This window comes from Nuphar pumila, chromosome 2 (genome assembly GCF_984573655.1).
Source record: "Nuphar pumila chromosome 2, dmNupPumi1.hap1.1, whole genome shotgun sequence".
In the NCBI taxonomy this organism is placed as follows: Eukaryota; Viridiplantae; Streptophyta; class Magnoliopsida; order Nymphaeales; family Nymphaeaceae; genus Nuphar; species Nuphar pumila.
Genome location: NC_143250.1, coordinates 92,590,656 through 92,618,026, shown reverse-complemented (window position 1 = coordinate 92,618,026; position 27,371 = coordinate 92,590,656). Strand labels below are relative to the sequence as shown.

Here is a 27,371-nt window from a genome sequence, read left to right as displayed (position 1 = left end):
GATGAATGTTTTCTACGTGAAGAAAATGGTGATTTATACTCTCCACCACTCACCACCACCACCACCAAGTGATAATTCAAGAAATATTTTCTTATGCTACACAAAGGCAAAACTTTCTTTTTCTATGAGTTTTCCTTGCTTCCAAACGAGCCCATGGTGTGCATACGATTGAGACCATAAATTTTGGTGGTTATTTGAAATCTTTTCTTTTTCCTTTTTATAGGATAGGGGACCAACTTAAAGAAACAAATTCAACTCAAATTGGATACAACCAGCAATAAATAAACATTTCGCCACAACCAAATATGAACAACAAACCTTAAATTCACGTTAAATGCATAAAAAAAGCTCCTATTTAAAGATATACAAAATAGGCAAGGAGTCTGATTGTGAATATCTAATCGTTTTTTATTCTCTGCAGACGCTTATAAACGATAGCTGACCCGTGGCTTCCTTTCTCTTTTTTCTTCTCTCTCTGTATATCTGCCTTCCCAGAAACAAAAAGGAATTGCCGTCATTTGAGAGGGAGGGAGAGAGAGAGAGTCTTCCGCGCAAGAGAAGGGGGGGAAGAAGAAGAAGAAGAGGAAGAAGGGAGCGATGGTTGCCACGAGGCGCAGTTCTTCATCGTCTTCGAAACTCTCGTCGCCCTCCTCTCTGCCATGCAACAAGCGTCTCAAGGTATTCTGACGGGGAAATTTCCACACGTTTTAGTTTTCTTTTGCGGGCGCCTCTGATTCATCTTCCTTCGGGTTATTTCTGGGTTTCTTGTTCGTAATCCGATTGTTGGTGTGGTTGTTTGTTTCGAATTGGGGGAAACAGGTGGAGAATTCGCAGCCTAAAGAGAAGTCGTCCTTGGCGCAGAGGGATGATGCGCCTGAGTTGAAAGAAACAGCGTCCTCATCGCGAGATCATCTCCCGGCGGATCCTGTGATCGGTCATGCGGAAGATCCATCCTCCCCTGAAACCCTAACTTCGGATCCGGATGCTGCCTTGGAGAAACCGGTAGCTCCGCCGCCTCCTTCATCGGGTTTGATCTCCTGACTTCTGCGTTTCATTTGTGGCAAGGGTTTATTCCTCTCCATAGGAAAGGGGAGGAAAGAAAGATGATGAAATCGTTAAAAAGTTGTTTGTTTCGAAGTTGCTAGGTTGCACGCCAATGGAAGTGGAGAAGTGGAAGGGTGGGGCGTCTACATGGAACAGGACAAAGAAACGGGCGCTTAATTTGGACCCGTCGAGTGCTTGGGGCCAACTTATATCGCAGTACCCACAGGTGCGGTTCTCATTTGTTTTCGCTCTGACCAAAGTTCTTGCTTCGTTCATTCTCTTGGATTTGGTAGAGAACATAGTTTGTGATGCATTTGTTTCTTAATTAGATTTCATAATGCCTGTGTTACATGGGGCCGTCCGCATGCATGATTCTAGCTATGATTTATTGATGGAAGTAGAACACGGGATTTTATCCTCACTTGTTTGATTTCATTTGCGATCAAGAACTAGATTTAATAGCTATTTGTTTGTTAACTTTGTTGGTGTTGCACGAGCTTTCTTTACATGAAAAATATTGAAACTATTGGTTTCACGTTTTATTGTCGATGTTTTGAATTCTGTAATTTGCATGACTATAATCCTTTATGGCTTCATTGATATAGTGAAGGTACAGACATAGGTAGAGAAATAAACATTGCTCTATGACATGCCCATGAAAGATTGCACTATATAATTGCAATGCGTTGCGTGCAATAACCATTAAAAATGTTGTATTAATTATGGTTAAACGTGTTTGGGTGCCTGCACCTTTCAGAGAGCTATCTTTTTATGGGTGCATACAACTCCGTGGCCAACTAATTATGTTGCCTACAAGGGAAGTGGTGCATTTAGAAATTGGTTTCCATGGTCAGATGGTTGCTTTTTTTATTGCGAGAATTGAACTAGGTTTTTTTTTGGCTTAAGTAACACATTTTCAGTAGCAACTAGTTGTTTTACTTAGGAGACTCTGGTCAGATTGTATGGCTAGAAGTTTTTGTCCATGATTAGATGATTCACTAAAAGGTGCTATGTATATATTGGCTAGTTTAAACTCCATGTATTGTGAGTATTTTTAGCTGATTGTCATGTCCATTAGTTTTTATAAGCAAGATTCATAAGTTACTGATGCACTATGCATAATATGAAACCAAATGGCAACCTTTAGGGGCGGGCAATGGGCCGGCCTGCTAATGAACTGCGCTGACCAGGATGAGCCCGGTCCTTCAATTGACAGGCTGGGTCATAAGCCCGGTTCGGGGTGGCCTATTACTGAAAGCTCGGTCCACAACCTGCCCATTGGCTTGTGGGCCTATTGGACAGGGTGGGCTGGGCTAACGCGACTCAGATTTCTAAGTTTTCTTTCTCACACTCAAATGGGTATGAAACAAATTTAATGTCCATCTCTCTATCTCTCAAAATCATGAGAAATAAAACCTGCTGTGGATGAACCTCCAATGCTTTGACGCACTCCGACATCCATCTATTTTTTGTGTTGCTTATGCTAGTATGAGACAAATTTAAAGATTGTACGCCATCTTGATCATGATGAAAGCAAGGAGGAGGAGGCCTTGGAGTTGTTTTCTCCTTTTTCTTTCGCTCCTCCCAGCTGGTCCTTTCTGGCAAGATCTTGGTGTGTGTGTGTGAGAGAGAGAGAGAGAGAGAGAGAGAGAGAGAGAGAGAGAGAGAGAGAGAGAGAGAGAGAGAGAGAGAGAGAGAGAGAGTTTACCAACATCGATACCTCATCGTCGCCGGTTGTCAGTTGCCGACGCCATAGCAGGCATGTTAGCTGGTAGTGGTAGAGACAGACCAAAGCAGAGAGACAACATATCAGCATTGAAAGGTAAAATAAAACCCGAGTTTAAATTATTGTACTGGGCTGGACCGTTCCATGTCGGCCCGCGGGCCAGCCCATCTTGGCCCTGTCTGGGCTAGAAGCCCGGTTTGGGCCAAAGCATAGTCCAACATGAAGGGCCAAGCCTGGCTGGCTCGTGGGCCTGTCAGGCTATTCTCACCTTTAGGCTGGATGACCTCAATGTATTCCAGGTTTTACACAAACAACTTGGATGAGGGTGTTCTTTGGCTGACACCTAACCGGGTTTTGAGCGATCCAATTCCTTGGTCTTGCAAACCTGGGGAGGGGGTCCTTTCTCGCTTCAAAACTTGCTTCTTTATCAGGTTGTCCCATTCTTTCCCCTTCTCATCCTCAACCCAATAGCCTGACTGCTTGCCAACCAACATATGGCTGGAAGGTGATCGGAAGTTGTGTGGACAGTGTTGTCTATGCCCGATGGCACTTGTCAGCTCTTTTTTAATGACACATTGATAGACAACAGTCTTTTTTGTGTGTGTATGTTTTGGTGGACCCATGCCCTATACAATCTGACCATGTAATTAGGCGTGGGCACTGGACCGGGCTGCCTACAGATCTGAACAGGCTCCGGGAAGCCCATGCTTTGCCCAAGAAATCAACAGGGCGCCTTAGGCCTGGCCTGCCTGGACTGGGCCTATGTTGGAGTTTGAGCCTCGGCCTGGCCTGTGGCCCATTGCGCATGCCTCCTACTCCTACATGTGATGCCTGTTTTAAACTTTTGGGTTTGTATCTGGACTTGGGAAGGGACAAAGGCTTATCTGTGTCCACCCTGTTTGCAGCCCCACTCTAATAGATGTTGCATACTATAGGAGATCATTTGCAAAATAAATGATTCTTATTTCGTTATACAACCTTGTAATAATAATCGGTGATCTTTTCACTTTTTTTTTAAGTTTTATTCTTTTGTGAAATTCATTAGTGGATTTTTTTTTTGTAATTGTTTTTTTCCTTAAAACTCACAAATTTCTTTGCTTCTTAGAATCCCCATTTGCTCATGTCTGGTCCTGTTTTTACTATTGGTCAAAGTCGGAATTGCAACTTGTATTTGAAGGATCCATCTCTGAGTTCAATTCTGTGTAGACTGAAGTCTGTACAGGTAACATTTGAAAGTTTTTGTGATTTATTTATAAAATCTCTGCACATAGAGTGTATATCTCACATTTCAGTTTTCCTCCATTGCTGCTTCTTTATTGTAACCTTATGTTTGAATATGTATTTATGTGATTGTTATTGGTGAATAAACAGCGGGATGAAGGATGTGTCAGCGTACTAGAAAGTGCTGGTAGCAAAGGAAGTGTTCATGTGAATGGAAAACCCATTAAAAAGAATTCTGATGTCATTCTTAAAGCCGGGGATGAACTGGTTTTCAGTTCATCTGGCAAACATTCCTATGTATCCTTGCTACTGGCCTAAACCTTTTTTTTACCCTCTTTGTTAATGGCTAGCAATACTGCATGGTTGCATTTTCATTTTTTAGTAACAATTTTATCAATCTGTTTCTTATAAGGCCAAATATGTAATCCTTGTTTCTCATTGTCTAGTGGGCATCCTTGCACGTTTGCTTGTTGAAAATCCTTAAAATGCATCCAGATTTTCCAGCAGCTCACAAATGAGAATATACCCACACCTGCGGTTCCTTCTTCAGTTGACATTATAGAGACTCAGAGTGCTCCTGTTAAAGAAATTCACTTTGAAGCAAGATCTGGTGATCCTTCTGCTGTGGCCGGGGCATCAATATTGGCATCTCTATCCAATCTTGGCCATGATCTTTCACTTCTACCACCACCTACCCAAAGCAATGAAGCTGTTCAACAAGGAATTGAGAGACCTGCATTATCTCCTGCTTTTGAAGAGCCAGATGATTCCCTCCCTGTTCTTGATATTGATGCCTGTGCCAGGAAAGATACTGCTGATCAAAATTCTGGAACTGATGTACCTTTAAATGCTAATGCATCTGCACCTGCTGAACAAGCACCTTGCGTGGATATTAGTATTGAAAACATGGATTCTGATGCTGGTATTAATGAAGACAATGGAAGATGGAATTTAAGATCCATATCTCATAAAAAGTTAATGCGTATACTCAAGGATACAACTGACATGGATCTTGGTGGGTCCTACCTGAGACAAATATTTGAGGACAGAAGGGAGGTGTCAAAGGATTCTGATTCGTCAATGCTTTTGTCAGGGCCTGCTAAATGTCAAGCTTTTAAGGATAGTCTGCGTGAAGGAATTCTTGATGGAAATAGTATTAAAGTCTCATTTGATAACTTCCCATATTATTTAAGGTGTGAAGATCCATTAATTCAGTTGTGCTATTTTAGAGATTAGTAATTTAGTGTAAATGTTTCTTCATGCCCTTTGTCAAATTTTGATTTGGTCAAGGGCCTCACGAATATTGTGATTTGGTCAAAGGCCTCAAGGCAAATAAGCCACTATCCAAGATTTTTGTTTTTACATCTTCTTGCATTTTTCATTGTGATTACCAGGAATACTTAAGTGATTGTCTAGGAGGAAATTTAAGAATATATCTTCTTCCATCGAAAACATATTTAGTGTTATAGGAAGCTTGGCCAAGCTCATGAACTCCAAATGCATTTAGTGGTGGCCACACTTCGTGTGATGCAAAAAACTAAAGTATTTAAGGGATTGGATTTGACAATTAATCCTCTTGATCTTCAGTTGCTTGCATTGTATTATACTGAAGTCTATGTTTTTTTACTATAAAAAATATGTCATGTAGAAAATATTTGAGCACTGCCATGGTTTAACATTTCCATTTTCAAATGAGTGATTCCAATCTAAGAACTAAATAAAGGAATTTAAATTGACCATTGCTGTGGCTACAATGCTCTGTCTGGGATGAGAGGGCATTAGAGGCTATCTGGTTATTTGTTTTTTCTCAAGAAACTGGTTAGGTTTGATGTTTGGAAGTGCACAGTGAAGGTTTGATGAGTTGAGAAGGTACTTAGCAATTTCAAATCCTTGGAATTTCTCATGTCATCTCTGACTATTGAGGTGATATTTTCCAAATCTCTTGAGGCATCCTGTGATTTCTCAACAACTGGGCTTGAGGGTTAGTAATGAAGAAGGCATCAAAGAGTTGAGAAGGTATATGGTAATTTCAGATCCCTTGAATTTCTTAACTTTTTAAGTCTTCTCATAAAGGACATATTTGCCAAATCACTAGGATCATTGCTTCTATAGTTACCTTGGCCCCTCCAATCTTCAAGTCCCCCGGTGGCTGTTCTAGCATGTTGCCATGACCATGGTAGACAGAGGCATTTGATCTCATGGTTTCTTGCTGGAGATGGAGTTTAGTTGGACTCACTAGTCAACAGTGATGCCTATTGGATCACATGCACTCACTTCTTTCACTCGTAAACCTTGCAGGTTGCTGAAGAGTTGATGATAAAAGAGAAAGGTAGTGATGGGGGGATGTGTGTGGAGTAGTTCCTGTAAGGAAATGGGAATCTTCCACGAAAGCGCAAATACTTGTAATCGGTGTCTATTAAAGTCACTACAATCATAAGCCACAAAAGGGTATAAAAGGAATAACACAAAGATAAAATAATAATCTTTTATTTCATATGAAAATGCTTAAGAAGCATTGATACAAAGGTGAGGGGATCACCCCTATTTATATACAAGTGGAGAGAGGGAGAGAAGAACTCTTAAGGAGCTCTTCATTAAGGGTCGTTGGAGCTAGTCCAATGGCTCTATTTATAGCCGTTGGACTAGCTCCAACGGCTATACCACTAGTCAAGATCTAGTTGGTTCTTGACTAGTTTAAAAGTCTAGTTTAAATCTAACTAGACAAAAACAAAAAACAAAAATAAAATAAATAAATAAAATATTATATTATTATATCATATATAATTATATTTTTATATTTTTAACAGTTCCCTGGACCCTATCTTTTGGGTAGTAGGGGATGCAGAATGGTTTTGAAAAGTAGCATTTTTGAGATTGACTAGGCAGAACTAAAAGGTGGAGGACGTTGAAATTGAGGGATGATATGGGGCATCAGAATACTGGAGTTGAAGAAATACCTTGCAATGAGTTTCAGTACCATGGGGAAATTGAATGGTCAAGCACAAATAAGCCATGTTAAGGGTGACACTATTCTTGATGCGGTTAGTGGAGGCGGAGAAAGGGGTTGGATAATAGGAACATTTGAAAGGGTGGAAATGCTCCGGGTGTAGAATGCCTATTTTAAATATGATCCCGATTTGTTCCTTTTAAAAAAGGGAGACTTGGTTTTTTCTCTTAGCTTTCATAGAAGAGAAAGCATGAGGTTGATTTCTCCTCCATTTTGAGAGTAGGTTGAATGGAACTAGATGGAGAGCCTATCTAGATTCCCTTTCATGAAATCTAGCTTGAATTTGACCTGAAAGAAGAGGAAGAACAAGGGATTTGGTGAGAGGAGAGTAATTTGATGCAACTCATTTGTTCAATCGCATAGGTCAAGGAGGATCCTAACTTTAAGCTTGACCAGGCTGCACACAAGAGAATAAGAGGGGGATATAGAAGGGGAGTGGGGTGGGAGATGGAAAGAGTTGAGGGTGAGAGAGGAGAGCGGAGGGAGAAGAAACAAGGAAAAAAACAATGGAGAGGAAGAGAGAGCATGAGGGGCAGAAAGAGACAAGGGAGGATCTAGTGCCATCACATGGCACACTTTTAGTGTGTCACTGCACCTGATCACCCTCCATTTCTTGGTCCCCATAACTGACAGGCCCTATCCCCAAGATGGAGGGTGATCAGGTGCAGCGTCACACTAAAAGTGTACCATGTGATGGCACCTGATCTTTTCACAAAAGAGACAAGAGAGGAGGGAAAATGGAAGGATACGTGGGGGATAGGGATGACATTGTTGTACTGTCAAAGGTATTTAACCTTGAAATAAAGCATTATTCCAAAACTACTATTCAAGCCAAAAAACAGTGCTGGGAAATAATCAAACGAACTTGCTATAGCACTATTACAAAACCCTTTTTACCCCTTTTTGTCGGTAAAAAGGTGACAGGTGAGAGGATAGATCGAAGACATCTTGGTCACACTTGTGATAGCATAGCCACATGTAACTCTTAATTCCAACTGATTGCTTTGGCTGTATGAGATGTTTTAACTCAGTTACAAATCATCATCTTCTTGAGATTTTATTGGCAGGAGAAAACCTCGACTGTTTAAAAAAAGTTTCTTTTATTTTAAATCTCGGTATCTAAAAGATCAAGCATTTTTTGTGTAAATATTAATAAAAACATTAAGAATTACAACAACATCGTGATCAAATCATCACCTATTAAAGATATTTAGAAGACTTTAGGTTTCTTGGAATTTATCAGGATTTTCATGTATTCTGAAAAATTGAGAGAAGTTAGAAAACCCATCAATGTTTGTATTGCTCTTGCTGTTTTGCTTATGTAATTGCTCTTATGTGATGGGTTCTCTCAGTGTGTATGTGCATGCACATGCATGCTAACAATTTGGAATACAATTCGATAACCTTTTTTTTTGTGCAGTGAAATCACAAAAGGTGCATTGATTTGTCCCATCTACATACATTTGAAGCGCAAGGAGTTTACAAAATTCACCACAGATCTTCCTACTGTTAGTCCAAGAATTTTGCTATCTGGCCCTTCAGGTGTTCTTCTTGGAAATTTGTGGGGGTTACAATTGGCAGCCACATTTATCTGTAAATGCTACTGACACATGACTTCTGTTCTCTCTTATAGGTTCAGAGATATATCAAGAAACATTGGCAAAGGCACTTGCAAATCATTTTGGTGCCAAATTACTTATACTTGACACTACTTCATTGCCTAGTGTAAGTGTGTGCACCCTTATTGTACTCTTTCTAGAACTTTTTGTTTTTACTCTGCAATTGATGCATGCTTATATGCAATGTTTACTATTGGAAGCTTTAAGCAAACTAATATATGCTCTCACAAATGTATGTTATTCTCAGGGTTTTTCTGCAAAAGATTCAGATGCTGCAAAAGATGGATTAAGATCTGAGAAATCATCTAGTGCTGCCAAACATCGTTCTTCTCATTCAGCTGCTGTGCACCAGAAGAAACCTACATCCAGTGTTGAAGCTGATATTGTCTGCTCTTCTGCCTTTAACTCCAAATCCCCACCAAAGCAGGAGGCCTCAACCGCATCATCAAGGAACTATACATTCAAAATTGGTAATAAGCTTTAAAGCTTCATAACTCTTTATCTCACTGGTTAAATTGTTATAAATGTTTGCTCTGGTTCATTTTGATCTCTTAGTTACATTGTTCAAATTTTTAAACTTTCAGGTGATAGAGTAAAATTCCTTGGTGCAATTCCTTCATATTCATCACTTCATGCTCCTTTAAGGTACTTCTGTGCTGTTTTCTGTTGAAATTGTTTTGCCATTGATGCTTACTGTCCTGAATGGGCATCTCCTCTCATGTATCATCTTCGAGTTCATGCATTCAAAGTTTTAAAATCCATGGATAGCGATGTCACATTAGATGTGAGTGCAGATATGGGGTACAACATGGCAAATTTTGAGATGATGGGTAAGCTGCTGCTGCGTTGTGTGTAATTTAGACAGTTTGGACAAAGTAAACGCTGATTGAAAAATGAAAATTGAACAACATTAACTCTGTCCAAAAATTGGATGTATCTGGGGGTGCTTGTTGGCTGCACTTGGTGAATTTTAAGGACCCAAAGATTTGGAAAAAAACTGTTTAAAATCAACATTGACTGAAACAATAAATGGATGAATTCTGTCTACTCAATGTTGACCATGTCCAAAACTGGACAGATTTGGTTGGGTGCTTATTGGACCCAACCCTTTGTTAACCATGTCCAGCTGCACCAACACCTGTACCCTTATTACACTGTGTCACACAGGTACTTCGGTTTTCCAGAAATACCCATGTTACATAAATGGAGACAATTATTAATGGAATGTATATGTTTGAGGAGTTCCTGTGTACGTTCATGTCTTTTTTGTAATCTAAAATATCTTTTCTAATTGAGGAATTGCTGGTTGAGAAGAGTGCCTCATCTTCATAAATATCTCTGTGAACTTGATGAACATCTGCTGGCACATATATTGATTTTACTTGATTATCTGAAATACATACCATGTTTTGTTAAGTGAGAAAAGAGGATCCTAAGTAAGTCAGGCTTGCCTACGGTGCACTTAAGTCACACTGTTGGAAGCTTACAAGGGACACATACTTCAGTTATCAGTGGTTTAGATGCCACATGATGATTCTAGATCATCCTTGAAGTCAGATAATGTGTGATAGCTTGCCTTTCGACTTTATATATATATATATATATATATATATATATATATATATATATATATATATATATATATATAAAAGTCATTAAAAATGGTATTTTCGATTTTCTGGAAAAAGAAAAGGAGAAATATTGTGATGGATTCAAAACAAATTCAAATGAAAAATACCTCAATATTATCATGATATTTTCCAAGAATTCATTTATTCATTTTTGATTTACTGTTTTTTATTTTAGAAATCAGAGATTTCCTCTAGAAAAGCCACTTATTTTTATTTTTTTGCAAATAAAACCTTTCATATATATATATATATAGTATGTATATGTGTATGCATGCATGGATGTATATGTGCATATATTTACACAAGTACATACAGATTATTAATATGCACATCCAGGGGCGTAGCTAGGATTCATGTGAGGGGGGGGGGGGGTGTAGAAAAAAAATTTTGGTGTGATAGTCGGGGGTTTGGGTGCAGCGCCCCCGATTTTTTTTTGAGATAAAATAAGAAATGGCTACAATTATTAATAAAAATCTATTTCATATGGACAAATCAAACTATCTGCTGCAGTCTTTCTCAACCTCAACGGAAAGTTCTTAAACATTATCTAATGGCAATATATAACACTGGTGCGATAATTTGAAGTTCATAACAATGTGTAAATTTTATTTATGACAAAATAAATCAAAATACAAAAGTGCCGCATGCATGTGACATAGATGAAGAGAGAAAACTCTTGGTTATTGATTTATGTTTCATAGTTGCTGAATTTTATTTGTTATTAATGTTTCATAGTTGCTGGGAATTCTTGCTTTTCTCATTTCCTTTTTCTTTCCCTCAGTTTTTCATAGAGGATCATTTCTGTATAATTAAACTTTTTTCAACCTAAGGACCATCTTGCAGAAGAATAAAAGCTGAAAAGATTGCCAGAGATTTCTGCAACATGATGGCTTCTGCAAAATCGTAAACTATTCTAGCATGATTGCAAAGCATAAAGAGATAAACCCTTACAAGATCATTGCACACACATACAACAAAAACAACAACAACTACGCCTTCATCCCAAAACAGTTGGGGTCAGCGATATGAACCAAAAAAGAAAATCATTTTGGGTCTTCCACATGAATCCTTTTCCTCCAATCATTTCTATCCAATGCCATGTCCTCGGTGAGGTTCAAAGCATTCATATCCTTTCCTATCATCTCCATCCAAGTCTTCCTAGGCCTACCCCGACCTCTTTTAACTAATATATTTTCACATTTCTCCAACCTTTTAACTGGAGCATCATTAGGCCTTCGCCGAATATGTCCAAACCACCGTAAACGATTCTCTCGCATCTTATTTTCAATGGGTGCAACACCTACCTTCTTACGTATCTCCTCGTTCCGAATCTTATCTTATATTGTATTTCCACACATCCATCTAAGCATCCGCATCTCAGCTATACTCATTTTTTGAATATAATGTCTCTTGGCAGCCCAACATTCCGTACCATATAGTAAAGCGGGTCTAATAGTCGTCCTATAAAACTTTCCCTTCAATCGCAATGACATTCTACGATCGCACAACACTCTAGTTGCACTTTTCCATTTCAATCCACCCAACCTTTATCCTATGATTTACATCTCCATCAATTTCTCCATACTTTTGAATGATGGATCCCAAATATTTGAAATAATCATTCACCGGTATTTCTTGCTCACCAAGCTTCACTACACTCCCATCACTACTTCGTTGCTTACTAAACCGACATTCCATATATTCAGTCTTACTCTTACTCAACTTAAAACCTCTAGCTTCCAATGTCTGTCTCCATAATTCTAACTTAGCATTAACCCCAGCTCTAGACTCATCAATCAAAACAATATCATTAGCAAACAACATACACCACGGTACATTTTCTTGAATTGATCTCGTAAGCTCATCCATCACTATCGCAAATAGGAAAGGGCTTAAAGCAGATCCTTGATGTAACCCAACCGTTATCGGAAAATTGGTTGTCACCCTTCCACAAGTGCGGACATTGGTTACTACTCCTTCATACATATCTTTAATTATACTAATGTACTTGAGAGAAACACCTTTCTTCATCATTGTCCACCAGAGAACGTCCCTAGGTACTCTATCGTATGCCTTCTCTAAATCAATAAAAACCATATGCAAATCTTTGTTCCTCTCTCTATATCTTTCAATAAGTTGTCTAAGAAGATGTATAGCTTCCATAGTTGATCTTCCAAGCATAAAACCAAATTGATTCTCCGATATCATGACAACCTTTCTCAACCTAGACTCAATCACCCTCTCCCAAAGTTTCATAGTATGACTCATGAGTTTTATACCACGATAGTTTGTGCAATCTTGTATATCACCCTTATTCTTATATAAAGGCACCACACATATACATACATAAAATGTACTCTAAAATAAACAAGCATAGTGGGTATTGTATCTAGATTTGCAGCAAACTATCTAGATTTCATAGGGAATACTTAATTAAAATCAGAGAAATCACAACCATTGACACCTCATATGATTGTTCCATCACAAGTGTAGATCCTTTTGTAGTCAGAATTATTGCATGCTTGTACCAAATTCTTATAGTAGTTCAAAATTATTGTTGTTTGATTGAAACAAATTCTGCACAGAATGATTGTTAAGCAAGTCTGACTTGCATCTCCAGTTTGATAATTTGTTTTTTCTTTGTAGATAATTTATGTTTCTATTAACTTCAACATTTAACACAACTTGGTCCTTAAGATCTCTTTCATAGTCGATCTCCTTGTTCTTCTCATCAATGTCTTTCTGCATTGACAGAACAACTGAATAACTAGGTATTTCTGCAACTGCAGTGCCACCACAAGGGTATTTCTTTTTGTGATTCTAAGAGTTCCTGCAACTGGATAACTAGGTCATCCTCTCAATATATATGTCTATTTGTGGACAGTATTGTTATAGATTTTATTGTTATTCATGTTTATATTCTTAATGTGTATATTCTTTAATGTTTTCACTATAATCTTTTATTATTTTCACTTTTCTTATTTTGCATAAGTCATAGCCCCAGTAATGTTGCTTTTACCGGTGACATTTTTTCTCTCCTCATCAGGGCTGGGCTAGGATTGGTTTTTAATTTTTTTTTTAAACTGGGCCGGGAGGTAGGACTGGGCTACAGCCCCCCCGCTCCAGCTCCGCCTATGCTCATCAGGGCTGGGCTAGGACTGTTTTTTTTTTTTTAAATTATTTTTTTAACTGGGCCGGGAGGCAGGACTGGGCTACAGCCCAGTCCTGCCACCCCCCATCCTTTGACAGGTGGTAACATTTTTGCAAATCCTATGGTGATTTGATGCATTAATTTGTCACCAGTCATTGTATTTGATTAAATTTTATGAAGTGAACACATTAGACAATGTATTGCATTCCCAAAGCGAAATTTGCAGATTTTTCTTTTGCTTGTTAAATTACTTAGTATGGTGATAATTAATGTTTGGAACTACCATGGTCTTTTCAAGTTTACGAGGGAGTGGTGAACTTGTTAAATGTCCATAAATTGTTGTTGAAGCTAGTACCCACAATCATGTTCACTTGTGCCAACATTGTTGGATCATGGATGTTAACAAGTTGACCCTTTGCCCCTAAAAAATTCTGAAATACTATTTTGGTTCCATACATTATTGTCACCATAAGTGTATTGTTAGTTATGCTTTGGGAATCCAAGACATGTTTTAATATGTTTTCTTTATAAATGTACTAAAATTCCTTTGCTTTTGACAATTAATGAATGAAATCATTGTGGATAGGGATGACAGCGGGGCGGGGCGGGGGACAAGGTTTCCACCCCCGCCCCGCCTCAAAATTTTATCCTTCACCCCCGCCCCGCCTCCGCGGCGGGGATGGATTTTATCCTCCACCCCCGCCTTCATCTCCGTTTCATGTCCTCCACCCCCGCCCCGTCCTCGTCCCCGTCCCTGCCCCTGCCCCGTCCCCGTTTCCGCCTTCATCCCCGTTTCATGTCCTCCACCACGATCGACGCAGTCTGCACCCGGTATGCCTCCTCGAAGGCGGAGTTGAACCGCCTGAAAGCCCGCCTCGCGCTTTCGGCATCGATCACCACTGACATCTCCGCCATGGCCGCCACGACCTCGCTCCACGCCATGCGCTCGTAGTTAGCGACGTACTGCCGAAGCTTCTTGGTGTGCATTCGCACCCAAGCGTCGCCGAGGACGAGTCGGAGATCGGAGCTCTGCACCTTAACGATGATGTACTGAAGATTGTTCGTAAGGAAGAGGTAGGAGAGGGGTACGTCTCGGTAGAGCTCCGCCCTCCCGTCGAGCTTGCAGAGGAGGCTGAGTATGAGGGTGGAGGCCTCCCCCTGCGACGGCCAACGGTGGTCGGCGACGGCCCGACTACAATGATAATGCGGATGGGGAATGGGAAGAGGCGACGGCCCGGCTTGGCGGCTCAAGGGTTAGGAAATTAGGGAAGAGAGTTAGGGTTAGTAAACAGTAAAAATATAAAGGGTTGGGGGCGGGGATGGGGCAGGGATGGGGCGGGGCCGGGACGGGGATGGGGCGGGGCGGGGCCCGGACGGGGATGGGCCGGGGCCGGGGCCGGGGCGGGGCGGGGCCGGGGCTGGGATGGGGCGGGGCGGGGCGGGGGAACGTGCCAGTCCATCCCCGCCTCCACCCCCGGACGGGGATGGATTTTAACCTTCGTCCCCGCCTCCATCCCCGTTTCATACCCTTCATCCCCGGTCCAAACGGGGCGAGGCGGGGCCCCGCTTTCCCCCGGTCCACTGCCATCCCTAATTGTGGAGATTCCTTTGCTTTTGACAAGTTGGATACCGGAGTTCCCGTTGAATATCCTTGTGTCTCTCTTGCCAAATACCCCACTATAATGACGGCAATCACTGTCTCCAAAATAAAACACCATTTACTGCTGCTTGGAAGTCCAGGGAGCCCCAATAGCAACTGCCTTGTGCAGCTGGTACTGCCTTGACAGAAGGGCTCAATGTCTGGCCAAGCCCGACAGAAGAGTTTGTGACCGAAAGGGCACATTCCTAGCAAATGTTCAGTGGATTCCTCACTTGCATGACACAACATAGGCTCGCCAACTGAAGACCTTTTTTTTTTCAGATTGCACTGAGTATTGATCCTATCCTAGGTGGCTAACCATGCAAATACCTGTGTTCTCAGGGATGGGGCGAGCTGCAAATAACATAATTAGGGAAGGGTTGCAGGGTTGGCTCAGGTTGAGCACAATAACAAGAAGCGGTTGTCTGAAGTATCATACTTCCATGAAAAGGAATCATTATGTCCAATTGGACTTACTGTGGAAATCTCCTCCATTAGAACCAACCAATCCTCAATGTCTTCATCCTTCAAATTTCTTCTAAAGTCGATATGCCATCCGCTTATTCAATCCCAACATTCACAGATTATAACTTTATCGTTCCTTGCCACACACTAGAGTCTAGGGAATAGCTCAGCCAAGGAAGATGTGCCCCACCATTTATTGTTCCAAAAGGATATTTTGTGGCCATTACCCAACGTGCGTTCCAGTGCTTGAGTGGAAATTCTGAGACTGTTAACCCATCCTTCATGATAGCTAAACTACTTTTTCAACTGCTCTTTATGCTCCACCTTCATGGTTCAGAGCTGATCCCATATTTATCTCTAAAAATAAGGGTCCAAGGTTTCTGTTCCTTGCAAACTGGCACTACAACTGTACTAGTGGTGCCATATCAACATTCATTATTATTACCATTCAATAGTGGCCATCAACAGTGACAACTTGCATTTTCCTTTTTAACATCATATACTGCTGTGCTAATTTTCAGGGGTCCTTCCTATGGTAGTAGAGGCAGTGTGGTTCTTGATTTTAAAGAAAATGCGTCCTCCAAAGTTGGTGTTAGATTTGATAAACCAGTTCCAGAAGGGAATGACCTTGGCGGTCTTTGTGAGAAAAATCATGGTTTCTTCTGCTCTGGTGGGTTCTTCTTTTTTGCGGATGTTATCTGGTTAATGCTTCACTTTTCTTAATGATTATCTTTTTTTATTTCAGACATAACATTGATGTTATATGTTTACTTGGATACTTATTTGATCATTTTTACTTATGTCTTTCAGCTGATTTTCTACATCTAGAAACTTCTGATGAAGAAATTGACAAGCTTGCCATCAGTGCATTGTTTGATGTATTCTTGCTGTCCTAACTCGAATCAGTCAATCTTTCTAGTCTTCTTGTTTTTTCCTTATTTGCTGACATCTAAGCTAGTCTTAATTTCACAGGTTGTCTCCAGTGAAAGTAAAAATGGTCCCCTGATATTATTTTTGAAAGAGATTGAGAAATCTTTGGTTAATTCAGATTCATGTACCATTCTCAAGAACAAGCTTGAAAAGTTGCCAGACAATGTAGTTGTGATTGGGTCACACACACAAATAGACAATCGTAAGGAGAAGGTAATGTACTCTATATTGTATCATTCAGCTTTAGCTCTCTGCAGTGCCTAAGAAAGTGTAATTATGAACGATGATGTTTACAAATTTATTTTAGTACAGGTAATGCTTGTAAATGTATTGATTTGTTGTGCCCTGGAGGGGTTAGACTCAACACGAACCATTTATGCTTTATGACATGACTTCATTTCTATCTTTTTTTTCAGTCACATCCTGGGGGTCTTCTTTTCACGAAATTTGGAGGCAATCAAACTGCTCTATTTGACTTTTCTTTTCCGGTATGCATAATATCAGTCTTTTTAGTACCTTTGGCCTCATGTCAAATATATCTTACTTTTATATGCCTCTGCCTTTTGTGTCAGTCTTATATGTGGTCATTGGTCTGTTTGACATTTGATATTTCATTTTTTTTCTGTGGTCTATTTGGGTGCCATGGAAACAGAGGCTGATAAAGTGCCTCATGCGGTCATGCCTATTTGGTGTTTCTACTTCTATAAGAAATATGTTGTAATGTATAGTTGAATTTTTGGGAATGTTGCGTGCTGGTTCCCCCTCCCCTTCTTTTTCATGTCCTATTGTGAAGGGGAAATAAAGTTAGTCCTGATTGTGCTCATCTGGTCCTCCTTGGTTGTCTTCAAATGGTTAACATAGGTCAAATTTAGCCGTTATGCAGATGATCAACCACTATGCTGCTTGGATAGAGTTGGACAGTTCTGCTCTTATTATTCTGAATTCCACCAATCTGTGGTTGGTTGGTCAATCATTGTATTTGGATAGTTCAATTGGATAGACTATTTTGATTGTTATAATTCTAATTGATAATTGATTCCATGTTGAATTTGTTTATATTAGCCTTAAGCCCTTCCACCCATAATCTATCATATTTGTTATTTACTTGTTTTTAATACTGTATAGGCTGCTTAAGCTTTTGATTGTTGTGTACTCTCATTTTTTGGATTTTAGATGATTCTTACTAGTAGCATTTCTGCTGTTCTATGCTCAACTTGTTACTATGATCTATCCATAGTCACAAATATCAGTCTCTGCTATATATCGGAAATTTAAATTCTCGCAATAATATAGGTTTAGTTGACATCTCGGGAAAATATTGGTGTTTAAAAAAATATAAATTAAAAAAAGCAAGAAAATAACATGTTTTGATAATCAAGTACACATATAATAAAAGAAATAATTAAAATATATACATGAAATAAGAAAAACATATTCAAGATTATAAAAAGTATAAGTAGCTGAAAATATCATGATATTATTGCAATAATATAGCTGTAAAATTATTTTTGAAAATATCACCCTTTTTTCCTTTTAAATAGTTTTCCCAAAGAAAAGCTATATAGCCGATATTTTCAATATATCGGTGTTATCTGTGACTATAGTTATATCATATGATAGTAATGCCATCCCTGAACTTGTGGATATGTAGGTTTTCTCAATTCCATGTGTTTAAATGTGCAAAAGGATCACTATTGGCTATTTTACTTGTTTCTCCTTCTCCAAATGATGGTGCCATTGGAAGTGAAAAACTTTTTATCTCTTTTCGGTCATATATCATCCTATATTTGCCCAAATATTTGGGAATCTTTTATATCTAAAACATTGTTGGTAATTTGTTGCTGTTCAGGAGTTCATCATCATCGTCATCATAAAGCTTGCCTCGATATGTCTTTTCATAGCCATAGTTAAAAGATGCTGTTTATGCATGGGCAATCTCTGTGCTTGTTAATCCGTATAAGTTTATTTTCTATATTTCACATTTGTTGTGATTTGTATGCAGGAAAATCTCAGTAGGCTCCATGAGAGAGGGAAAGAACTCCCAAAGGCGCTGAAGTTATTGTCTAAACTTTTTCCTAATAAAGTGACTATTCAAAGTCCACAGGTATGTGCATTGTACAGGCAGTGCTATCATTGTAGCCCTCACTTCGCTATTGCCTTTTAGTTGATAAGGTAGGCTTTTGGCAGGATGAAAATGTACTGTCAGATTGGAAGCAACAGTTGGAGAAGGATGTTGAAACCTTAAAAGCACAGTCAAACATTTCAAACATTCGTTCTGTAAGTATATTTGCATATCTGCGTGCTTCTGGTGTTGTTTTTTAGCCTTGAATGTATGAAATTCATTCTGCTGTTTGGGTGAACTGCTTTTTTATTTTGCACTGTGTGGGTTGAAGCTCAACGTTCAGTCTAGCAAATGTGTCAATATTCCTTCCAGTTGACCTCTGATGGAAATAGCTGATTGGTTGAATAATTCAGGGATATAATGAGATCACCGACACTTCTGCAATTTCATATCCTCATTTAAACTAATGGTTGTATTAAAATGTGGTGACAGTGATCTCTGGCACAGTTTATATTTTTCTTGGTTTACTACTACATATTCTTTTTTTTTTCTGGTTTCTGTCTCAGGATTTGTCCGGTTTAACACTAAGGATCTGGTTAACTGTTGCTTTAAAAAATTAAAAATACAGACTTGCATTTGTTCGCCCAGTTTGAAACAAGTTGACAAAGTCATGTTTGCTCGAGTCTTCCAAGTTGGATTTATTTCAGTTCTGGTTTAATTTTTGGAAACTTTTTCACCCTCAAGTGATATCTTCTACGTTTGTTCATATTCATGTGATATTATGATGATAAAAAAAGAAATTTGGATCGATGCTATGACAAATTTTGAGAAATTGAGAGCTAAAACGTGAATTGTTCTTTTAATGATTCAGTTTTGCATGTAGCCAATTACAATTTTATGGACATATACTTGTTAACAACTTGTTTATTTATTCAGCTTGAACATAATGCTGAGAAAATAGTTTTGGTGTTATCTCCCATTTTGACACTTTTGGCAGTTGTGGCCCTTTGCTGCTCAAGTTCATGTTATGGTTGTTTTTATAAAAGAAACCTATTAAGGATGGAATTAGCTAATCTTATTTCATTTATCCATGTTCATCCTACATGCTATGGACCGGCCGTCCACCTTGTTCTTATCCTTTACCATTTATCTGCAACCTAGCCTATCATCTCTTGTTCTTTTGATCTCTCAAGGGCTTCATTGATATTTGACAACTATGACGGGGCCTGAACAGCTGAGTCCATGAAGGACTAGATACTAGGCCAATATCCATGGCCACCACACACTAATATCCGCTCAGAACCACAAAGAACAAAACATATATTTTACTATTATTGAGATCCAGACACATCATGGCCCAAATCAGGTACAACTGTGTCCGGTATCCACTGAAATAGTCCAGCCAGGGTCAAAGTCACCGAAGCTGGATTGAAATTTACGTACATGTAGCTCTATGCCTCTATCCATCAGAATCTGAAACTCTGCAAGACCGAGACTAAGAGCCACCATGTTTTTTACTGTAGTTAGACCAACATAAAATCTTGTTCTTTATATGGTAGGACCATGGTTGTACGTATCGTTATTTTTGGGTTTTGCGATACGATACACACTCGTATCACGTTACGAGTGCGTATTGTACCTGTATCATGTGTATCATACTCTACACTCATATATCGTGCTCTATCGTATTATACAGTGTGTATCGTATGATATAGTATCAACACACTTAAAAAAGGCTGAAAGTTGTATTTTTTCATTTTGGGTTTAAAAGGCCTCTTGAGGGCCGAGTTCTCCATATGTCTAGAGTTTATAGGGATTTTGCGATTTTATCAAGAGTGCATTTCTACAAATTTTTCACTCAAGGAAGTGGGTTAAGGTAAAAAATCCCTATTCTTTTCTTTTTATTGAGTGCTTTTTGGGAAAGATGTGTCTGGTGCTTCTTATTCTTTACTTCTTATTGAGTTTTTTAATTGGTTATGTTTTATTTTAGATCATTCGATGTCGTCTTCACGTTCATGTCATAGAGATGATCCTGCATAACAATACTACAAAAGCATTGATTATGTACCACGAATAGGGTCACCATTGAATTTGAGATGTTTGTTTTGTGGTGTTATTATTAGAGGTGGGCTGCATAGATTTAAGCAACATATTGTAGGTCTTCGTTAAAAAGTACGTTCTTGTAATTCTTCATCCATTCCAGTCACTTTTCGTGTTGATGTTATTACTGAACTTGAAGCAATTGAAAGAAGAAGAAGGTTGCAAAAATGCAAAGGACTTCCAACCATTGTTCTAGATTCTGAAGAGATCAGTGTTGTTAAAAGCCCGCCTTGAGGCGCCAACCTAAGGCAAAAAAGGTTATGTAGTTTTTTTTCAAAGCTATACAATTTGTTTCTAAGTTATATAATTAGTTTTTAGTTTTCTTCAAAGGTATATAATTTGTTTCTAAGTTATATAATTAGTTTCTCAATTATATAATTAGTTTCTCAGTTATATAATCAGTTTTTTAGTTATTTTTTATAGTTTTTTAAAATCATGTTATGCTTTGTAGTTTTTTTCACAACTATATAATTTATTTCTAAGTTATATAATTACTTTATCAAAGCTATATAATTTGTTTCCAAGTTATATAATTAGTTTCTAGTTTTTTTCAAAGGTATATAATTTGTTTTTAAGTTATATAATTAGTTTTTCAATTATATAATCAGTTTTTTAGTTACTTTTTTATAGTTTTTTTAATCCTATGTGTAGTTTTTTACAGCTATATATAATTTGTTTCTAAGTTATATAATTACTTTCTCAATTATATAATCAGTTTCTCATTTACTTTTACATGTTAATCTCATATTTTTTAGTATTTATTTGAGATTTTCTATTTCTTATTGGTTGTTGCTTCATCAATAAAGCAAATTTTTATTTATTTGTATTTTTAGATATTTTTTTAAAGTTTTTTTTAAAGTTTTCATTTTTTTTTGAGGCTTATGCTTTACGCCTCGCCTCAGTTTTTGGTGGAGCGCCTAGCTACGCCCAGGGTTACCGGAAGCGCCTAGCTAAAAGGGGAAGCGCGCTTCGGAAGCGTCCCCCTTTTTTGGGAAGCACACTTCTCTTTAATGGGGGACACACTTCCCTTTAATGGGAAGCGCGCTTCCCATCACGCTTCCCCCTTCGCTTCCCTTGTTTTTTTCATTTTTTTTGTATTTTTTATTTTTATTTTTTATTTTTTTCGCTTCCCCCTCGCTTTCGAGACGCTTCCTAGGTCGCTTCCGAGACACTTCCTAGGTCGCTTTTGAGACGCTTCCCGAATCGGTCCTAAGTGGTCCCACGCTTCCCCGCTTCCTAAAATTTTGAAAGTGCCTCGCTTCCCGCTCCCGCTTCCCGTATCGCTTCCCGCTCCCGTTTCCTCAACTGGCAACCATGGCTACGCCTCAACGCTTTTCACAACATTGATGGCGATGATGACCCAATTGCCAAAAAAATGGCCGAAGATAAAGAGATCATCACACAATAGTTGGATGTAACATTGAGGAAATACTCTCCAAATGTTTGGCAAATAGACTCTAGAAGATGGTTTAGTTTTAGGATCTTTATAGTTTAGAACTTTAGAGATGAAGATTGACATGTGAGACGTTGGTTAAATGTAATATTTTTAGTTATCATGAACTTTTAGTAGTTTAGTTATGACTTATGACATTTTTAGGATGATTTAGATGTGAATTTAATATTGCTAGTTTGTTTAATATTTTAATTATGTAGTTACCTTTTATTTACATTGTCAGTTATCAGTTGCACAGTTTGTTATTAATTTAAATTATGTAGTTGCCTTCATATGTGATTTTATGGTTGTATTTTGTGCAATTCATCATTGTTTTATGTGATATGATTTTTTTAAAGTTTTTGCTAATTTTTTCTGGTTTTCTAGACTATTTTGGAATTTTTGAAATTTTTTTAATAAAAATTTAACTTTGGGCCCGACCAGTATGAGTAACGATACAATACTTACAACCTTGGGTAGGACCACTGTCACCGATATTGCCGATATTTTGAATATATCGCAATATTATTGGCAGTTTCAAGCTTGTCGATAATATCGGGAATATATCGCGACATTTTCCAATTATCGGCAAATAAAAATATCACTATATTTTTGAGTTTTTTTAAATTTTAAGTTTGCATTTCCTATTTTTTTTTGTTTCTTTTATATTTTAAAACATGTTTCTTTATATTGTTGAATGAAAAATAATACAAAACTTATTATTTTCTTAGGTTTTTTCTGTTATTTATTTTTTCAATTTTTTAAACTCCCAAGATTTTCCCGAGATTTATGAACTTTTGAAAATCTCTCCGAGAAATACCCTTGCTGAGAAATTACCTTTAACGATACAGGTGACTATGGGTAGGACCTTTACTAGGACCTGTCAGGTTCTGTAATCCATACACAGACCTGGTTGGAGCAGGCTATAGAGTTTCAGTACCTTAGTGGCTGCGAGGATTTGTATGGTTGTGCTAATTTTTTCTCATCTGTCATTTTCATTTCTGAGTCACCAAATCAAATTTTTGTCATAATTTCTAAGATTGATCCTTGATCTAACTTATGGTTTGTGCTGTTGTCAATAAGACCCATTGTGAGCATGAGTTGCACATATAATCTTATGGGACTGAAATTCTTTTATCCTTGAAATTGAGAAATAATGGTTTCACAAATGTGCAGGTTCTTAACCACAATAAGTTGGAGTGCAATGAGCTTGAAGCACTATCTGTAAAGGATCAGACAATTTCAAACGAAAGTGGGTGGTTTTCCTTCGCTTTTTCAGTTTTTCTGGTTTGTATGAGTATTTTGTCATAAATTGGGTTTTCCATATGCTTGCTTGTGCAGGTGCCGAGAAAATTGTTGGTTGGGCTCTGAGTCACCATCTTATGCAAATCAGTGAAGCTTCTGTCAAAGACGGCAAACTGGTCATATCTAATGAGAGGTTATTGGACTTTGATTGTCTTATGAATTTCCTGGAGTTATGGAACTATAGTTATATTATTCCTTCTCATTCATTTTTGCCTTTTCTATATTGATGAACTGTGGCAGCATTCAATATGGGGTCAGTATTTTACAGGGTTTCCAGAATGAGTCTAAAAGCTTGAAGAAATCACTCAAGGTAAAATTTGTAATAACCTCATCATACCTAAATCTGGTCATTTTTATATCAGCAGTGTTATCAGAAAACACGCCTTGAGGTGCAAAAGGCACGCCTCGCCTTGAGGTGCGGCCCTCTGTGCCTCAAGGTGCAAGCCTGAGGCGCAAAAAAATTATTATTATTATTATTATTATTATTTTTACAACAAGATTTCTGAGACATAATCAACAAGTTTTTTGTAGGTTAATCTCATATATTTTTCAGTTATTTCAGTTATGTAATCAGTTTCTTAGTATATTACTATATTTTGACTTTTGTTGGTTAATCTCATATATTTTTCAGTTATGTAATTAGTTTCTTAATATATTTTAACTTTTGTTGGTTAATCTCATATATTTTTCAGTTATGTAATCAGTTTTTTAGTTACTTTTATATGTTAATCTCATATTTTTTAGAATAATCTCATATATTTTAACTTTTGTAGGTTAATACCATATATTTTCCAGTTATTTCAGTTATGTAATCAGTTTCTTAGTATATTTTAACTTTTGTTGGTTAATCTCATATATTTTCCAGTTATGTAATCAGTTTTTAGTTACTTTTATATGTTAATCTCATATTTTTTAGAATAATCTCATATATTTTAACTTTTGTAGGTTAATCTCATATATTTTCCAGTTATTTCAGTTATGTAATCAATTTCTTAGTATATTTTGACTTTTGTTGGTTAATCTCATATATTTTTCAGTTATGTAATCAGTTTTTTAGTTACTTTTATGTGTTAATCTCATATTTTTTAGAATAAGCTCATATATTTTAACTTTTGTTGGTTAATCTCATATATTTTCCAGTTATGTAATCGGTTTCTTAGTATATTTTATCTTTTGTTGGTTAATCTCATATATTTTTTAGTTATGTAATCAGTTTTTAGTTACTTTTATATGTTAATCTCATATTTTTTAGAATAATCTCATATATTTTAACTTGTGTTGGTTAATCTCATATATTTTCCAGTTATGTAATCAGTTTCTTTGTATATTTTATCTTTTGTTGGTTAATTTTATATATTTTTCAGTTATGTAATCATTTTTTAGTTACTTTTATATGTTAATCTCATATTTTTTAGAATAATCTTATATATTTTAACTTTTGTAGGTTAATCTCATATTTTTTTCAGTTATTTCAGTTATGTAATCAGTTTCTTAGTGTATTTTAACTTTTTTTGGTTAATTTCATATATTTTCCAGTTATGTAATCTGTTTTTAATTACTTTTATATGTTAATTTCATATTTTTTAGTACTCATTTGAGATTTTCTATTTCTTATTGGTTGTTATTTCATCAATAAAGCATTTCTTTATTTATTTGTATTTTTAGTTATTTTTTATAAATTTTTTAAAGTTTTCAATTTTTTTTTGAGGCTTACGCTTTACGCCTCGCTTCGGTTTTTTGGTGGAGCGCCTCGCTACGCCTCGACACTTTTCACAACACTGTATATCAGTTTCCAGTGTCTTACAGTATGATCACTTTTCTTTCATCAGAAATATTGCACTTGACCAATATTTATGTATTGTATACTGAACATGAAATTAAATATGCTTAATCTAATTTTTTTTACAAGAATGACCATGTCATATACTTGTAAAGTTATCCGCAATTAGTGCTTGTCTCTACGATCCTGTGATGTGAGCATTTTCTGTATATTTTACTGATCAAACCCTTAATGGTTGGTTTATACATAAACTGACCTTATTGAATTCATAACTGTTATTGAGTTCTGCCATTTCACTTGAGCAGGATGTGGTCACGGAGAATGAATTTGAGAAGAGGCTGTTGGCTGATGTCATCCCTCCAAGTGATATCGGTGTAACCTTTGATGACATTGGAGCCCTGGAAAATGTCAAAGATACATTGAAGGAATTGGTGATGCTTCCGTTGCAAAGACCAGAATTATTTTGCAAAGGACAATTGACAAAGGTTTGCCCAATTAGCTTGCCTTCATGTTTTAAATATTGATATTCAAGGTTGACATTGGTTGCTTCGTTTTCTCCATTTGTATTTATTTTGAGTAGACTACTGACAAACTATTTCCCGAGAAAGTGATCAAGATTTGTTAGTCTGCGTTTAGGATCTCTTTGTTCAGACTTTTTTTTTCCAAAATGATATCATTGTTTGGATAGTGTATATGGTGCATACACTACATTTTATGCCTTAGCCCCTTTTATGGTGTTTGATTACCTTGGGCTTTTATGTGATCAAGGACATCTCTGAGAATGTGGGATCTCATTTCCTCAGACTTGACATCCTCATAAGCTCTAAAAGTGCATGGGCTTTTCCGAACTCTAATTCAAGATTTAAAGTCTTTGGAACAATTATTGAAGAACCTTCCAGGTTTAAGATCTGAAATAGTCAAATGCATCGTAGATGTCTCTAAGTTTTTTTTCTCTGTGGGTGAAGATGCTGCTTAATTTTGAATCCTTGCCGTTTGTTGTCTTAAAATCTTTTGAAGTCCTTGGCTCTTTTAAAGCATGCTCAATACATGATAAAACTATTGAAAGAATCGAAGAATCGGTGAGAGAGAGGAGAGAGAGAGAGAGAGGAGAGAGAACTCAGCCTTTTGGGAATCGGCAGCCACTATTTTCTTAATGCTGCACTAATTCTTCATTAAGATTAATAGGGCTACAAACAATTTTACATGGACAAAACTGCCCTTTACAAGAAATACATATTACACCTACATGTACAAGAAGTTGTATCAGATATGGATTCTCTACTGAACCCTTATTCGATCCATATTCTAATACCCTCCCTCAAGTTGTGCATGGGAGTAAACCATGTGCAACTTGTTCTTCAGATACCAGAAACGGTTACTTGTGAGACATTTTGTGAACGCATTAGCGACTTGGTCTTCAGAAGACACATAAACTGGTTCAATCTCTTTGTCTACTATCTTTTGTCTGATAAAGTGTTGGTCAATCTCAATATGCTTAGTTCGACTGTGTTCAACATGGTCGATCACAATTTGTATGACACTTCTATTATCACACATAAGAGTTGAACTTAAGACATTCTCTCCCATTTCTGTAAGTAGATGCTTAATCCAGGTTACTTCAGTTGTGGCAGCTGCCATAGATCTATACTCTGACTCTGTACTAGATCTTGCTACAACTTTCTGTTTTCTTCTATTCCATGAGACAAGATTTTTTCCAATAAAAACACAATAACCTGAAACAGATCTCCTTTCATATGAGTCCCCTGCCCAGTCTGCATCTGTGTATGCCAATATATCATGTTTTAGTGTCCCTCATGAAGACTGAACATATGTGAGTCCATCACCCACCGTGCCTTTTAGATAACGAAGAATACGTTTGACGACATTCATGTGACCAGTTTTCGGTTCATGCATAAACTGAGATACTTGATTTACAGAGTATACGATGTCTGGTTTGGTAAAAGTGAGGTACTGCAACATGCCCACTATACTGCGGTACTTGCTTGCATCAGGATACAACTCACCATCACAAATGCTGAGCTTTTTTTTTACAACACTTGGTGTAGGCAGAGGTTTGCAATCTGTCATTCCTGCTTTGGCTAGAAGATCAAGGGTGTATTTATGTTGAGTTAATGGCATTTTTCTATCCTGCCTGTCCACCTCTATGCCAAGAAAATATCTCAGTTCCCCAAGGTCTTTCATCTTGAACCGCATACTTAGAAGCACCTTAATTCGCTGAATGTAGTCTGGAGCATTGCC

The 27,371-nt window shown here is 37.5% G+C and overlaps 1 protein-coding gene across 3 annotated transcripts in view; it reads left to right on the top strand.

Moving 5' to 3' along the window:
• Positions 1 to 436: 436 nt before the first annotated feature.
• The window catches only part of LOC149846124 (uncharacterized), a 45,353-nt gene continuing 18,418 nt past the window's right edge, over positions 437 to 27,371 (top strand). The window contains exons 1-20 of one of the 3 annotated variants that reach the window (XM_089996188.1): positions 437 to 678; positions 820 to 1,027; positions 1,146 to 1,270; positions 3,876 to 3,992; positions 4,142 to 4,288; positions 4,487 to 5,184; positions 8,419 to 8,540; positions 8,632 to 8,723; positions 8,865 to 9,087; positions 9,202 to 9,262; positions 16,025 to 16,173; positions 16,314 to 16,381; positions 16,476 to 16,646; positions 16,850 to 16,921; positions 18,436 to 18,537; positions 18,621 to 18,710; positions 23,204 to 23,279; positions 23,369 to 23,465; positions 23,573 to 23,642; positions 25,418 to 25,597. In XM_089996188.1, the coding sequence (XP_089852314.1) occupies positions 598 to 678; positions 820 to 1,027; positions 1,146 to 1,270; positions 3,876 to 3,992; positions 4,142 to 4,288; positions 4,487 to 5,184; positions 8,419 to 8,540; positions 8,632 to 8,723; positions 8,865 to 9,087; positions 9,202 to 9,262; positions 16,025 to 16,173; positions 16,314 to 16,381; positions 16,476 to 16,646; positions 16,850 to 16,921; positions 18,436 to 18,537; positions 18,621 to 18,710; positions 23,204 to 23,279; positions 23,369 to 23,465; positions 23,573 to 23,642; positions 25,418 to 25,597 (2,949 nt within the window). In that variant the 5' untranslated portion in view covers positions 437 to 597. The remainder of the gene's footprint in view (positions 679 to 819; positions 1,028 to 1,145; positions 1,271 to 3,875; positions 3,993 to 4,141; positions 4,289 to 4,486; positions 5,185 to 8,418; positions 8,541 to 8,631; positions 8,724 to 8,864; positions 9,088 to 9,201; positions 9,263 to 16,024; positions 16,174 to 16,313; positions 16,382 to 16,475; positions 16,647 to 16,849; positions 16,922 to 18,435; positions 18,538 to 18,620; positions 18,711 to 23,203; positions 23,280 to 23,368; positions 23,466 to 23,572; positions 23,643 to 25,417; positions 25,598 to 27,371) is intronic. The other 2 variants (XM_089996189.1, XM_089996190.1) reach the window with 2 other exon arrangements.